The sequence below is a fragment of the Grammomys surdaster genome, unplaced genomic scaffold (assembly GCF_004785775.1).
Source record: "Grammomys surdaster isolate TR1022 unplaced genomic scaffold, NIH_TR_1.0 126131, whole genome shotgun sequence".
Taxonomy (NCBI): Eukaryota; Metazoa; Chordata; class Mammalia; order Rodentia; family Muridae; genus Grammomys; species Grammomys surdaster.
In genome coordinates this window covers 6,776,306-6,792,105 of record NW_021620939.1, presented here as the reverse complement: position 1 = coordinate 6,792,105, position 15,800 = coordinate 6,776,306, and the positions used below count along the sequence as shown (strand labels likewise).

The 15,800-nt window shown below is 51.8% G+C and overlaps 1 protein-coding gene across 6 annotated transcripts; it reads right to left on the bottom strand.

Annotated features, from left to right (window-relative positions):
• Nucleotides 1–4,638: 4,638 nt before the first annotated feature.
• On the bottom strand, nt 4,639–15,742 carry Usp19 (ubiquitin specific peptidase 19). 6 transcript variants are annotated; one of them, XM_028756602.1, is made up of 27 exons: nt 15,535–15,742; nt 13,900–14,159; nt 13,638–13,670; nt 13,364–13,492; nt 13,148–13,281; nt 12,768–13,070; nt 12,408–12,624; nt 12,124–12,280; nt 11,950–12,021; nt 11,724–11,839; nt 11,392–11,612; nt 11,113–11,308; nt 10,900–11,033; nt 10,632–10,790; nt 10,444–10,554; nt 9,863–9,973; nt 9,673–9,774; nt 8,963–9,103; nt 8,753–8,871; nt 8,385–8,522; nt 7,972–8,285; nt 7,759–7,869; nt 7,454–7,670; nt 7,220–7,372; nt 6,956–7,116; nt 6,699–6,877; nt 4,639–5,136 (listed from the first exon to the last, which is right to left on the bottom strand). In XM_028756602.1, the coding sequence occupies exons 2-27, from the start codon at nt 14,021–14,023 to the stop codon at nt 5,020–5,022; spliced, it is 3,969 nt and encodes a 1,322-aa protein (XP_028612435.1). In that variant the 5' UTR covers nt 14,024–14,159; nt 15,535–15,742; the 3' UTR covers nt 4,639–5,019. The 6 variants fall into 6 exon arrangements, with proteins under 6 accessions (XP_028612435.1, XP_028612437.1, XP_028612436.1 ...); XM_028756604.1 differs by having other exon boundaries at nt 11,392–11,606; XM_028756603.1 differs by having other exon boundaries at nt 12,768–13,067.
• Nucleotides 15,743–15,800: the final 58 nt, after the last annotated feature.

The window sequence follows — 15,800 nt, the reverse complement described above, 5'->3', positions numbered from 1 at the left end:
AAACCTGTTGAGGTTTCTGGGGCTAGTAAGAGCCAGGTGTTCCGGAGTGGGATACATTGTTGCTGGGAGAGACTTGGTTTAAGCCTTTAATTCCAGAGGCAGAAACAAATGAATTCCTTGTGAGTTCAAGGCCATCTGGGCCACATAATGAGACTCTGTCTCAAAAAAAAGAAAGAAAGAAAGAAAACAAAAAGATACATTGTTTACACATATGAAATTGTCAAGGAATAGATAAAAAATATTCTGGGAGCTTAAGAGAGAGCTCAGCATTTAAGAGTACTGGCTGCTCTTCCAGAGATCCTGAGTTCAATTCCTAGCACCCACAAAGTGGTTGAAATACTGCCTCTTGCAGGGGACCTAATGCCCTCCTCTAGCCTCCTCAGATACTGGGCACACAAGTGGTACACAGACACACATACAAGCAAAACACCCACACACAAAAAAAGTTTTGGATTTTGACACAGGGATTCTTTGTAGCCTAGCTGTCCTGGAACTCACTGTGTAGACCAAACTGTCTCTGAACGCAGAGATTCATCTGCCTCTGCCTCTCAAGTGCTAGAATTAAAGACATGTGCCACCACCACCTAGCCGTAAAATAAAATTTTTAATGAAAAAGTATCATTAGAAATAAAAGATACTCAGGCTGGAGAGATGACTCAGGTTAAGAGCACTGGCCACACTTCCAGAGGTCCTAAGTTCAATTCCCAGCAACCACATGGTGGCTCACAACTGTCTATAGTATCTGGTGCCTTCTTCTGATGTGCAGTCATACATGCAGGCCGAACATTGTATACATAATAAATAGATACATTTTTAAAAAATAAAATAAAAGATACTTTTTTTAAAAGAAAAATCTTATGCCAAGTCCAGTACAGTGGACTTCTCCCTGGAAACTGGGCAAGGACACAAATTTAGAGGCTAACCTGGACAATATAGGGAGTCCTGTCTCAAAACACAAAGGGTTAGTGAGTAGCTCAGCATGTAAAGACATCTGTGCATAAGCCTGACAAACTGGGTTCTAGATCCCTAGATCATCACACATAGTAGCAGGAGAGAACCGACTCAGAGTACTGCACATGCACACGTGCACACACACGCACACTTTTATATATCTAAATTCAATTGATAGCACTTAGTGGTTTTAAAAAAGATCAGAGTCTAGTTCCCAGCACCCACATGATGGCTCACACTTAGTGGTCTTAAAAAAGATCAGTCTAGTTCCCAGCACCCGCATGATGGCTCACAATGAGCTATAACTCCAGTGCCAGGGGATCCAATAGCCTCTTTTGGCCCCCTCTGGCACCACACATGTGGTTGGCACCCATATAAACTAATACAAACACCCATAGAACAAAATAAGTTAACATGTGTGTTGACATAGGCCTTTAATCCCTGCATTCAGGCTAAGGCAATCAATCTCTGTGAGTTCGAGGCTAGCCTGGTCCCTAATAAAAACTGTAAAATCTAGTACCACACACTTAACCATTTCAGAACAGGTAAATATCACACACACAGACAAACAAACCACTACCTAAAATCCCTCCATAGGTCTTCTGAGGTAGGGACACTGTAAAACAGAGATGGGGTAATCCTGGTAGTGGCTGTAGTGCTTGGACTTCTCCATGGGCTTCTGACTTCTAAGATTTGGTAAGACAAAACACACAAATTGTTCTTCATGTGGAAAGTGAGAAAGTCAGCCACTGTTAGTAAAACAGTGAAGAAATTCCCACATGCAGAACTGGAGTCAAGGCTTTTGGAAGCCTCAATGATTTTCTGGATCTTCAAGGATGGGCAGGAGATTGATAAGGCTGTAACCATATCCTGCTTTATGCTGACATCTCATAATGACCAAACTCACGTCTGAGTTTACATGTAGCTCCCCCGTAATGACTGCCTTGCCATGTTCTGTCCAGAGCCACAGGTCCTGTATCTTGAGGCCTCCACCTTACCCTAGTGTGCACTGCATGTGGAAGGCCAGGTTTGTGAGCTGGATACATAATGCAGGACAGCTCTCATAGACAGGAACCAGGCAAAGCCATAGCCACACCGGCACTGTACCAAACCTCCAGCTGCAGAAGGCCAGACAGCACAACACAAAGGAGCCCATAATGAGCACAGCCATAGAGAACACCCTGCCAGGCACAGCGGTACATTCCTGTTATCCTAGCAATTAAGACAGAGCTGTCATGAGATTGAGGCCAGCCACAAGTGCATAGCAAGACCCTGTCTCAAAACAAAATAAAAATAACCTGTCACTGCCAATGATTCCTTAATTCCTGATGCCACCCAAGGACTCATTCCAACTCAGTTGCCACCATCACTAAGCCCTGCAGGTAAGGCAATGGCTTCCTGAATGGGGTCAAAACCTATAATCCTTTACCTAGTCTCCCAACCCCCCCCCCCAAGCCAACAGCTCAGTGTAGCAGCATGAGACAGTAGCTCTCCCAGTGCCATGTCACAAGTGACAGGTGCCAACATCTAATCAGACCTCAGGAACATTGACTTACACAGAGCAGAAATGAAAATAGTTGTATGACCCTAGCCTATAGGTTAGCCTTCCTGTAGGAGTTCCACATCCAAGAAAAATGACCAAGTACAAAAGCTAGGTAGCAGCCAGCAAGACCCATCGTAGCATGGGGTCAGGCAGGTGCATAAACAAGTATTAATGGTGGCACGGACTAATAGTACAGAGAATGATGTCATGGGTTTAGCAGTAACAATGCTGCATACAACAAAGACCAAACACAGTCCTGTCATGTACCCCATACCTACCAGGTCCTCCAGCACTCATAGCTGACAGCACTAACACACAGTTTAGCATTTCCATTTTTTTTTTTTTTTTTTTTGGTTTTTTCGAGACAGGGTTTCTCTGTGTAGTCCTGGCTGTCCTGGAACTCACTCTGTAGACCAGGCTAGCCTCAAACTCAGAAATCTGCCTGCCTCTGCCTCCCAAGTGCTGGGATTAAAGGCGTGTGCCACCACTGCCTGGCTAGCATTTCCATTTCTACAAGACCCCACACTCTGCTAGTTCTGCAAAGCCAACACCAGCACATAGCCTTTTTTGTAGTGTGTTCCCAAGTGTGATCGTGTAGTCAGGATTCTCCAGCAACTCACTGCTACCCCTATCTCCCAACTCCGAAGAGAAGTACTGATGAGCTTCATTTAACTGGCTCCACAGGCTTGAGGATGCTGCTGGCCTCACTCACTCCTTGTTCTCTTGTCTGCCTTTGGCTTCCCTAGGTATGACTGTGTGGGAAGAGTGGGGATGGGGAGGAGATTGCAGGTACCCAAGGAAGACAGAGATGTTCAAATTCCCTGAAGCTGGAGTTTTAGGCAGCTGTAAACTGCCTCATGTGTGGGCATTGGGAAACCACTGTAGCTCAGCAAGCAAGCCCTTAACCCACTGAGCCATCTCCCCAGTCATGCTTCCAAATGCCTGCTTCCTAACTACCTCTGCTCCCCATCACTCTCTAAAGATGCCCATTCTACTCTCAAGTAACTGGAGGATATGGAGAGACAGTATGATCTAGACCCAGACAGAAGCAAGGTTTCCTGTGTTTGTTTAGGAGTTGAGGACTTAGCTCGGCCAGAGAGCATCTGACTACACAAATCCCTAGTACTGGAAGAAAGTATGTCAAGGTTGCAGAGACCCTGAAGGTAGGTATGCCTGCTGACACATAGGTGAGTAGCCTTGGGCAATTGCCAAGAGCCATGGTCTGAAGGCTCAGAACCCTTCCACCAGAAGGTCAACTAAGATTGTCCTCTGCTTCTCTTCTTCTCAGAGCAGAAACTTCACCTTTTCTCTCAAGGGATGCAGGTGTTTTGAAACTACTGAAGAGGCTTGAGGAGGGATGTTCCTCCCATGGATTCTCCTTACCTCCTAGTTTCTGTTATGTGGTTATCCCCAGGCTGCTACAGGGTTTGGATCTTTTAACCCAAGTTATCAGCTCTAGAGTTTCATGGGTACTGCTGTATTCTTGGATGTACTATAATCTTAATGTCAAATACAGCCACTTTAACTTGGGAGCCAGAACCAATGGGGTGCCAGTTAGCAGGCAGCCTCCAGGGAACTGACACTACGAGGGCTTCGTGACTGTGATGGTTAATGTTTTCAACTTGGCTGTGTGATGTTGGTGCATTCCTTCAGTCCGAGCACTTAGGAGGCAGAGGTAGGCAGATCTCGAGTTCAAGGCCAGCCTAGTCTACAGATTGAGTTCCAGGACAGTCAGGGCAACACAGAGAAAAACCCTCTCCCCCCCCACCCCCAAAAAAAGAGCTACTTGGAACAATCACCTAGGAGACACACCCTGTGTGCAGCATCATTTATTCCATAGGCTAGGGTCTGAATAAAGTTAAAGTGAGCTGAGCTGCCAGCATTCGCTCTTCTCTACTTCCTCACTTCAGATGGAATGCAACCAGCTGCCTCATGCCTTTTCTGTCATGACTGTACCCTCAAACTACGAGCCAGAACAAACTCTTAAGTTGCTTTTGGCAGTGTGTCATAGCAACAATTAAAGTTTTACAATGACCCAGAGAAAATGAGCTAACTCTATCTCCCTGGCCCAGAGAATTTCAGGATCTTTAATACAAACACACATACAGCCCGATGAGGGAGGGGGAGAGGGGGGCCATAACATGTTGTGGATCAGTCACTAAGACGGCTTATTTATTATTTATTTTTAAAATATATTTAAACAGCAGCAGTCACTTCCAAAATGCAAAAAATTACAATTTTTAGAATAAAATTATGTTTATAATGCAGGTCAGAAAGAATTGAAGGTACAACTGAGAACCAAACACGCATCACTGAAGGCAGCTGGAAAAGCCAAGGCCTACTAATCTGGGGACCAAGTTGATACTAGGTCACAATTTGTGAGGTTCCCACCCCCCAAATCATGCCTCCCCCCCAAATTCCCGCTGGTAGAGCCAGTGTCCTCTGAGTGACAGAAGAAAAAATGCCAGAGATGGCCCTCAGTAGGGGATCTCCCAAACCCAGTCCCTCCATCAGCCAGGGACCTGCTAATCGACCTCCTCCATGTTGCTGTACGTGGGGGCTGGGCGGTCCACAGGGGGGGCGAAGCGTTCAGGGGCTGTCCGCGTGGGGGCCACCTCGGGGGCCTGGCCAGGGCCTAGTCCCTGCAACAGAATACGAGGACAGGGGTTGGGGGTTGCCCAGCATACTGCCTGGCATCCCGGGGGTGCTGGCTCAGAGTCCCTGCACCCAAGGGAGGGCCCCTAGGCAGGCGCAGACAGCAGCGGCGTTTAGACAGAGAGACGAGATTGGACCTGAATACTCACTTTATTAACACTTTAAATACAGGAAATAGTTCCAGCAGGGCCAAGCCCTAGGACAAGGGTCAGAGAAACAGGAGGACAGACAACTGGATGGACACACACCCTAGGAGACTCTGCCCCTGCAGAGGCTGCAGTCCCCACAAGTCTCCCACCAGATACATACACTGAGGCTCAGAGCCCAGAGTTGTTTCCCACCACAAAGGTAGGCATAGCCTGGTGAGCAGACAGGTAGGCCAGCTCACAGCAGGTGCCTGCAGGTGAGCTCATCTCCAGCGGCTCTGAGATACCAGAGGATAGAATACGTTGAGCACAAGGGCCACCAAAGCCGCCACGGTACCCAGGACAAAGTATCGGAGGCAGCCCTCGTCTGGTGTGGTAGGGCCACGTGGCGGGGGCCCCACCCAGTCTTGGGGCCCCCAAGGACCCAGAGGCCCAGGCCCCTCGGGCACCATCTCCTCCTCGGCCTCGAGCTCCTGCCAAATCCGGGAAGCCTATGGTATGTGGAAAGGGCCATCAGCACCCAGAGGATGGGGAGGCCCAGTTTCCCTGAGACCCCTAGCCAAGACAGTCACATCAAGGTGACTGGGTCTAAGCCCCCACGTTCCAGATCAAGCAGCAGGGAAGTAGGTAGGTAGCGAGGATGCAGGTCTCTAAGCTGGTAACATTAGGGTATAAGAGTCTGACAGCCTTGGGCCTCCTCCAGACAGCTTTCAATCCACATGGAGGTTTTCCTGGGCAAGGTTATGGAGTTTACCTGGTCAGGTTTTAGTCCAGACATCCCACAGAAGGGACCAGCTCACAGAGGAAAGTAGCCAACCCCAGGGCAACCTCCTCAGGATTACCAATGCCAATGTTCAGATCCTGACCACTGTGTTGTGTCTCTGAGACTGACAGAGGTCTCGAGAGAGTACGGAAAACAGAGAGACGCTGCTGGTCTAGAGAACAACGTGACTGTGCTCATGGGCCTACGGAAGAGTGTGATGAGACAGAAGAGCCTGGAGGTTCAGTAGGGACACTTGTTCACCACAGAAGGTGTGACAGCCACTCAAGGCCACAGCCATCTCTGACAGGGAAGATCTTGAGTAAACACCAGAACACAGGGTGCTCATAAATGATGGCTCTAGGCTGGCATATGGGGAGTATGGGGGCGAGCTGGGAGACATCAGGTTTAGTCTGCTCACAGTACCATGCCTGGTGAGCTCAGGGCAGTTCTCTGGCCTATTCTTTTGTGCACACTGGTGGCAGTGTGTTTACGTATGTATACCTTTGACTGTGTCCCAAGGCTATCTTCCAGGATGTCTCTGGGGGAGGCCCGAATGTTGAAGAGCCCAGTCTCTAAGTTCCATAGACTTGAAGGCCCCACTCTGTCCCCACTAGCCTGAAAGGCCTCCCCAGTGCCTCACCTGGCTGGCAGCAGCCTCGGTGGCAGGGCCTAGGTCTGGGTGGTGTTCAGAGTGACCTGCCCTGGGGGGTCTCTCCACAGGAGAGTTCCGCCGACGGTAGAAGAGAACATAGGCATAGCGCGTCACCACCTGGCTCTCGTCTACTGTCGTCACCGTGCTGTCATCAAACAAGCGCCAGCCTAGAGCAGGGTGGGAAGAGTATGAACACAGCCTGGAGCACCACCCTACCAGCTATCCTGCTGGCTGTGTGCCCTCACCCACGTCGCTGCGCTGGCTACTGCGGTCGTCGGGCAGCCGTGCACAGGCAGTGTAGTGGCCTCCGATCATGCCTCCGTAGTGGTTGATGACGGCATACAGGTCATAGCTGGGCAGCTGTTCCTCTTTCTGACCAATACAGAATTTGCTCAAGTCCAGGTTCCTGTAGTTCCAGTCAGAGAAGGGTGAGGCAGTTAGTTGGCAGGAGCCCAGGCTGCCCCAATACCTGTGCCCTGTACAGCCAACGGGGCTCACTCGTTGCTCACCGAACAGGAAACTCCACCAAGTCATTGATCTTGTCACGCCAAATGAAGCTACGGAAGGAGAAGCGCTTCAGCTGCACAATGAGCACATTTGGCAGGCGCCACAACAGCAGCTGTTTGGAGGCCTCGCGGTGCTGTTTGCACTGTGGGCAGTACCTGTGAGGGACGGAGGAGCCGTCAGAAGGAGCAGGTTTCCCCCCACCCTGCCCCAGTGCCTGCTTGCTGCCTGATCCTCACCAGGCCTCCTCAGGTGCCAGCACTTCAGGCCGAGTAAAGAGGTTGAGGCACTGGTCCAGAGTGAAGTGGCCAGCACGGGCAGCCTCACCAGCAGAGCCTGGATCTTCAGCACACTCCAGCTCCTTGGAGGCTACCAACACAAACTCCTGCAGGCGTTCATTGTTCCGCCACACCAGAGCCAGGCTACAGTCGTCACCGAGCTCCAATGGTGTCTCCCCTAGAGATAAGCAGAGACTGTGGTCACACCGCTGTGTAGAGCAGCTGGTACAGGCTATCCTATGACTCCCACCCACAGCCTCAGGCACCTTTGTCCTCAAGCCGCTGCTCACGGTTTGACGCATCAATTTTATAGATGAAGAACTGGGGTGTGTGAGTATTCATAGATTCACTTGAGTGTTGGTACCCAGGCACAGCAGCTAAGACAGAGCATGATAATCAGTGCTCACCTGTCCATTATGGTCTTAACAACCTTCCCCAACTTTTCACTGCAGTACCTAAAGCATTTCAGCAGATCCTACCTTCAGGCCGAGACACCCTCTCACCAGCAAGCAAGGAACAACCTTCGATAGGCCCACTGGCCAGCATCTCTGAAGAAATTCCACTGGTGCTAGGCATGGGACCCCGATCAGCAGGTGGCCACATACGATGAGCCCCTGTATCCCCCTCAGCCACAGGAGACACCAACTGGAGCTCAGAAGGCTGGATGGGTTCTCTTTCACTATCCCCAGCATCCAGAGAACTGGTTGAAAGTAACGTGGTACAGCCTGGGTTCTGTGATTCCAAAGCCATGCGGCCAGGCTGGAAGGGCGGTTGGAATACACTCACAGAATACCTGGCAGCAGACAATGAGGCAAGTAAGAATTCTGAGCCATTGGAGTAACACTTGAACACCTGCTCCCCATGTATACTAGTTTAGCCTCTGGGCTCTTACCGGGCATAACCTTCTAGTAGCTGAGCAAGGCGGGCGTAAGTGAGGCGTGAAGCAGGTACACTGACCAGGAAGGGGTAGCCAATGTTCTCGGGGCGGCAGAGGCCTTTGTGGTCAGGCCAATGGGTTTTCTGGCAGAACCTGCAGGGAAAGAAAAGCTAAGACAAGGTCCTTACCCCTAAGTGCTGTAACTATATTATCAGGGACTCGTCTAGTGCCCTTGGGGACTAGATCGGCAGCCCTGCCTCCCCCAAGGCCCAATAAAATGGAGAAGTGGGTAGAGGGCTTAGAGTCTGTGCCTGTGTGTACAGAGGAAGACAGGAGAGCAAAAAGGCAGGTGGAGAAAGGAGGGGAGGCCATGGGATCCTCACTGGTTGCAGTAGCCCACACGATAGCAACGGGTACAGCGCTTCAGTTTTTCATCTTCTGACTGCTGCTTCCGCTGGCAGGCTGCACACTTGGAGATAGGAATGCTGGGTACCTGGGGGCGCTAGGGTGGGTCATCTGGCTCAGCAAGGGCAGGCATGGGTGATTAGCTCCCCCGCCCAGGGCCCTGTGGCATCAGGTTGGCCCCCACTCACCTGCTGCACCTCTAGCACCACTACCCGCTCCTTAGCCAATTCTGGGGATAGGAGCTCAAAGCAGAGGAGCACGTCCGTTGGGGATACAGTGTCCAGTGAGTGGGAGGGCAAGAAAACACGGTGGAAACGGTTCTTAATTACCTGGGGATAAAGAACATACAGATGGCATGTGGTAAACCCTTTCTCTCACAGCCTGCTTCACAGCACCAAGGAGGGCTTAGTCCTGCACTGGAGTCTACTGAGATAGGGCAGGACAGGATACGTGAGCTAAAAGAGGAATATGCTTGCCCAGGGGCAGAAAGTACATTAGTGAACCCAAGAGACAAAGCCTAAGCATGGATCAGCTACACTGATCCTCCATCCTGAGGGCCTCTACCCTGTGATTACTAGCAAACTCCTTATCCAGAAAGGGAAAGGAGGGCACACACATGGGAATGGAAACATGGCTTGGGGTTACAAGCACTGGCTATTCTTCCAAAAGATCTGGGTTCCATTCCTAGCAACTACACAGCAACTTGGAACCATCTATTATAACTCAAGTTCATGGGGTCCGCCACCCTTTCTGGGCACCAGGCACACAACAAACTACACACATACATGCGGACAAGCAATCACAATACTCTAAAATGTTTAAAAAAACAAAACAGCATCAACAACAAACCCACAAACACACATGGCCACACATGCAGAAACCTGGGAAGAAAATAGACCTCAGCCAGGCGCAGGTTCTCGGGCTTCACGTGGACACTCTGAGAGAGGGAATCCAAAACTTCACTTGCGCTGGAGTTCTCCTTGCTAACACTCACCAGGAACTTTAGCAAAAAAAGTCAAGTCAGTGTGGGGGGGACAAGAAGAGTCATGCTTTTTAGGACAGCCAGCGGGAAAGGGCTTGTTACTCACCTTGATGGGTTTGCTGTGGGGCTCCCTGGCAAAATAAAATATGGGGAGAACCTTTTGCTTTTGTGGCAAGGGCACCGGCAGATAAAGGAACGGGTCAAAAGTGATGGAGACCTGCGGATGCAGAAGTCACATGGGGGTCACATGGGTCAAGGTGCTCATTCCTGAAGAGCCTAATCCAGGCTCTCCGATGGCTCTCCGAGCCAATCAGCAGACTTCAGTGGTAAAGCACTAGACTGAGCAAGGGACCCACCAGGAGAGTCTGATGCCCCTTTTCTGGCCGCTTAGCCTTTTCCCCCGCGCTTCTCTTCATTTGCTCTCCCCACGCCTTTCCAACCTCACCCACAACACAGGCATGTCTTACTTAGTCTTGCAACAGCTGTGCATCCACACGCCTCTGACTTCAGTCAGGAAGCCTACCTTGTCTGATTTCTTCAGATCACAGAGAACACAAGGCACCTTTAAGTTCTGCCCACTTTGTCCCACAAATTTTGCCTAGCATTCCCCGAAAACACACATGCTTCAAAGTAATCTGGCCAAACCAGCCCAACTAAGGGGCATGTCTCTAGGGGAACCTGCTGTACCTTGGAACACACAGGGCACACCAGCTTTGACTTGTACTGGCCCTGAAACAGGTCCACAATGAACGAGTCGTTCCTCATCTTGTGCCGCTGCCACGCTTCCTCAGCCACCACCTGAGGAAAGACAGTGAGAGCTAGGGAGCACTAAGGCTGGGACACACAAAATTCCATTCTGCAACCCCCCAACCGACCTCATCAGGCCGCCCATCGGAGTCCACAGTCTCTGTGTAGGGTTTGTTTTGGATCCGATTCAGGTCTTCATGCAGCCCATCCAATAAAAAAGCCATGAATTCTTGGGCATCATGCTGTGCGTAGCCTGTGAACTGGCTGGCCTTGCTTGCTACAATAGCCTAGATGAGGACGTCAAAGTGTTAGTGAGAAATCTTAGTACTCATTCACAGGACACCTCACTAACCCTCCCATCCCTCTGTAATCAAGGTGGGACTGAGCACAAATCACCTTTAACTTGGAGGGCTGAAAGGCTTGGTGAGTACCCTTCCACAGGGCCCGGAGAAGCACAGCAAAGCCAATGGCCAGACGCCCACCAGTCCCCAGTGGGTTATTGTAGTTAATCTCAGCTTCAAAGGATCGGTCTAGGAACAGTTGAGTAGAGGTGTAAGAGACAGAGGTACCGCTTCTGCCTGTGCCCCAGTCTCCTGGCCCTGACCTTACCATGGAAAAAGTCACGAAGTTCCCGAGTGTTAGACAGTGACTGGATGACACTGTTCATGAAGCAGGTGTTCCCTAAGTTGACAAGACCAGTGAAGCCTGGCAGGCACACCTTCTTCTCTTCCTCTTCGTCCTCCTCCACACTATCTCCGCTCACCGGACTATGAGGCATTGGAGGCACCATACACGTGGGTTTGGGCTGTGGAAGGAAAGGAGACATGACAGAGGAGCCCTGAGGCTCTCCAGCCTTGTTTGTGGTCCATCCCAACAGAGGGATCTTACCGAGGCCAAGTGTGGTTCTGGCTTTGGGGCCACATGCTCCAAAGGGGTGCGGGCCACCACACCATCCAGCCCTGAGTCCTCAGATCGAGCCTTGGGTTTTTCCTTCTCCACAGCCCTGGCTTCTTCCTGGCCTGTCAGGGGGTGGGGGCCACCTCCTGGAGGGGTTGAATCCAAAGGGGTTGGACCTGTCGGCACGGCAACCTTTGCACCACCCACTGCACCTTAAAAAGGGGGAATGAGAGGGCTGGTGGTTAGCAGCACGTGTGAGCAGCATGGGGGTGGGAGGTCCTAGTCACAGGGACCCGGCCAGTGAAGGGAGCTCGTGGGCAGACCTCGTGCAGCGGGGGCCTCCAGTCCCCCCCAGCGCTGACTCTGCCGCTTCCGGAGGCAGATATCGATTCGAGAGGCCGTGAAACAGAATGTACACTGCTCTGGCTCAATCAAGTTCCTGTCAAGGAGAAGCTGAGTTTAGAGATTTCAGGCGAAGTAGGTGAGGCTGAACACGCCAGAGACGGAAACCCAAGTGAGACCAGCAGGAGCAGGGCTGGCGCCACCCACCTGAGCTTCACCTGCCAGCGGAAGACGGTGTGGGGCCCACAACCCGGATGCAGCCTCAGGAAGTTTCCATCCCTGCAGAGGCAGAGCAGGGGAGAAGGAAGGACAAAGGAAACACTGGAAGCACACCCCCATCTGAGGCACACCCATGTACCTTTCCCAGCCTCAGCCACGTACCTGGTCTGGAAAATCAGCGTGAAGTCCTGCTCCCGGAAGAGGACGCGGGAGGTGTCCCTGCAGATCTCCTTCACGTACACGTGCACCACCACGGAATCCGGCCCCTTCTCATACGAGTCGTTCTTGACAAATGCCAGGCTCACCATTGACTCTGGTTCTAGGTTGAGAGCATGGCTCAGTGCCACCAACCCAAGACAAATTCCAGCCTGTTACTATCTACTCCCTATCCACCCACCAACCCTGCAACCCAACCCAGGGGCCTGCCTGCCCAGTCCCCATGTTACCATCCACTAAGGCTGTAGAATCAGCTCTGACTGCCATCTCCTCTTTGACATGGTCGTCTTCCTCAGGGTCTCTGTTCTGGACCATGACTGGGGCGACTGGGTCATTCCTGGGGGACACCGTCTTCTCTACTGTCAGAAGGGCTAAATTCTTCTCTGCGCCCAAGAGTCTTGTTTGATGGTTCACTGGTGGAACGTGGAGCTGCTCCTCAGCTTCAACCTAAACACACACACACACACACACACACACACACACACACAAGCAAGATTAGCTCGGGGTCTGGAAAGTGGTACCCACTCTGGTCCACATTCCTTCCCCAATCTCCAAATACCCAAACAGGAAAACAAGCACCTAACTCTTACCTGGGTAGCTGAGTCAGACAGGAAGGATGGGGCATCACCCTGGGGGCCAGGGCCATCCATGGACCCTTCCCCTTCTGGCCCTCTGTGAAGATGAACAGCCCTCTTGGCGCTGGGCCCTGCCTGTGCCCCAGGGCCAGCCCCTGAGCCTACCTCACCACGGCCCTGGGCCCGCTTCTGGTTTCGGGCTTCCTGTTTAGCTCTGCGGGGCTCAGAGCCTGGCTCCAGGGCAATGGGAGACAGCTCTTGCCCATTCTCCTGGCACCGCAACCCTGGCACCAGCTCTTGGGTCCCTAGAGGTTTCTTCTGCCAAAAATACAACAATTAGGCCCTGTTGAATACACTGGGTATCCATAACTCCCATACACTTAACTGGAACTTACCAGGAGAGAGGGCCATGTGAGCAGAGGCACCTTCTTTGGTAATGCCAACTGTAGAAGACCACCTTTGCGAGCCTGCACTTTGGTGCAAGAACTTTGTATTTCAGCAAAGAAGACACCACCCCACTGCCGACCATCTGGGAAAAAAGTGGCAAAAGTAAGCTGGAGTGGGGGTAGAGAACTCAAAGGTGATCCCATTCTCGAGGCGCATGAACACACCTGGAAGCCTCAGCACACAGTCTGTGTCTGTGAAAGCAGCATCTACTTCCTCCAGCCGCACGGGGCCTGTTCCCACCCTCAGCTTAACAATCACCTCGTCTGTGTTCTGCTTCCAATCAAGCAACAGTTCTACAGGGAGGGCAGCAGAGAGATCAGAGGTCTGGACAAGGTGCTAATGGTGACAGACAGGTACTCGAGCCAAGCCCACTGCTCCCAATGGGAGCTAAGTTCTCCCTTCCCTCACACGGCACTCAAAACTCCACTCAGTACTCACCATCTTTGGACGGCTCCTTTTGAGGAATGGACACTGGCAACAAAGAACAAACAGCAATGAGTGAGCCAGATCCCAGACCCTACCACCTTCTAGATGTTAGCCATGTCCCTCAGGTTGAAAGCTGAGGTTCTACTGAGCTTGCCATGGGTCTTTTTCTCTGCATCAAACCAGGATAAAGGAGGGAAGAAATAGATCCCCCATTTGCATGTTCCCCTGATAAGGGAAGAGGAAGCCATAAGCACTCTAGAAATGTCACTCCTACCTCTCCTAGGATCTCCATCTTTACTTTCCTGGTTTGCTTGATCCTTCTGTTTCTTCTTACTAGTGGCCTCCTCCAATCCTGGAGGCCCCCTCCTTGGGCCTGTAGCACCGGCCCCAGCAGACATCTTGAGCCGCTTGGTAGACAGCCAGAGTGCCCCAGAGTCCGCAACAGCGTCTGGGTCAGGGCTGCGGCGCTTTCTTCCTGGCCCAGCTATCTTGGCAACTCTTTGTGGCCAAATTCTTCAGCAAAGAAGCAAGAGCCTAATGAAAATAGACCACAAATCACTGCCAAGGCCAAGTGTTTGCTCCCTGCCTACAACTAAGGTTCAGCCACACAGGACTCTCTTAACCCTAAAGGGCAGTATTTTTACCATTGGAAGCAGCCATGTATATTGTGAGGCTACCTTATGGTGAAATAAATAATTCAAGTAACAGCAAGTGCTTCAGGCCACACCTCCTGGGTATCTACAAAAGACCCACAACGCTGTAAGCTGCACTAAGGAAGTGCTAGGTCAAGACAGTCATGGCCTGGGACCAGGATCATCCTCTGGACAGGAGCCATGGCTCCAACCCACAGGACTGCACTCTCCTTCACTCTCACCAGCTGCTTAGTCACCACCAGACAAGTAGAAGGTGAAGGAGTTAGGCAGGAGAGAGGGAGACCAAGAAGCAGTAGCAGGAAGGCCAGACTCTGAAGCTGAAAATGGACCCAGGTGCTGCCACTAACCAGAAAGGTTCTGGTAATAAGGTGTCCACTCTGCTTCCTGCCAGCTCCTATTTTTGCCATAAACCTGCTCCTGAAACTTGATCTTTTGTTTCCACCTAAAGAGGAATTTCTCTCCTCTGCCTTAAAGAGGAGTGGACTCCAGTGTTGAGACACAGTGGTAGGCAATCCAGCTTAACAAGGAAACAGACATCACTCGTTTCCAGATTCCTTCATTCATCAGCTCTGAGCCACGGAGGCCTAATCAGTTTCCCACCTGTGTGTGGATTCTGGAACTCTCCAACCAAAGTGAAGTTATCAAAACCAGTGAAGGTGAAGATGGAACGTAGACCTAGAACCCCTGGCAGCCTCAAGCCCGGCTTGCGGGCCAGAAGAGATATGACTAGCCTGTGTTCCCTTAGGGGAGAGAGAGTGATAAAAATACCCTCGTACGATAAGAGTGATGAGCTGAATCTTTAGTGACAGCCTATCCAGGCCTGTGGGCAGAACACCCGCCGTTTCCTCCTTACACCTAGGCCCAATTCACAGACTGAATCCCTCCCCCAGGCTCCAAAGACGGCGAGGCGGCAGAGGAACTATCCGGAGATCCCAGCTGGTCAAAAAGCTGCGCCGAGTTACTGAACACAGACCAACGCCCAGCATAGGCTGCTACCCTACTCCGACCTCCAAATCCCAGGCCTGTCACCACCTCCTCCAGGAAGCCACCCTCGCTCGCCGCTAATCCTCTTAAAAACAGGCAGGCCGGCCACAAGTGTAGCATAACGGCTCAGTCAGCATCGGTGGGCCGAGCACGCCGCGAGGCTCGAGATGTCGGGTCTGGCACGGCCCGTGACCTTGAACAGGCCGCCCCGGGCCAACGTTGCGGCCTTCCTGCTGCACCCAAACCGGCGATTTGAGGCCCACACCACTCACCGAGTGAGACCGCCGCCACCAGCCCTCTTTGGGCCCTGGCAACACGCTCTCGATTCCGGTTCCGGCGTCGGATCGGTTCCGGTTCCGGCGCGCCCCTCCCCCGTCCCGTCTCCGCCGCCGCCGCTGCTTCAGCCGCTTGTTTTGTTTCGACTTCTAGATACGGCTATGGGAGGCGGAGTGCCGAGCTGATGACGCACTTCCGGCTAGAGTGGGAGCTGTAGGGAAGGGCAGCTCTGGGGAGGGCCGGAAAGAGGAGGGGTTCCGGT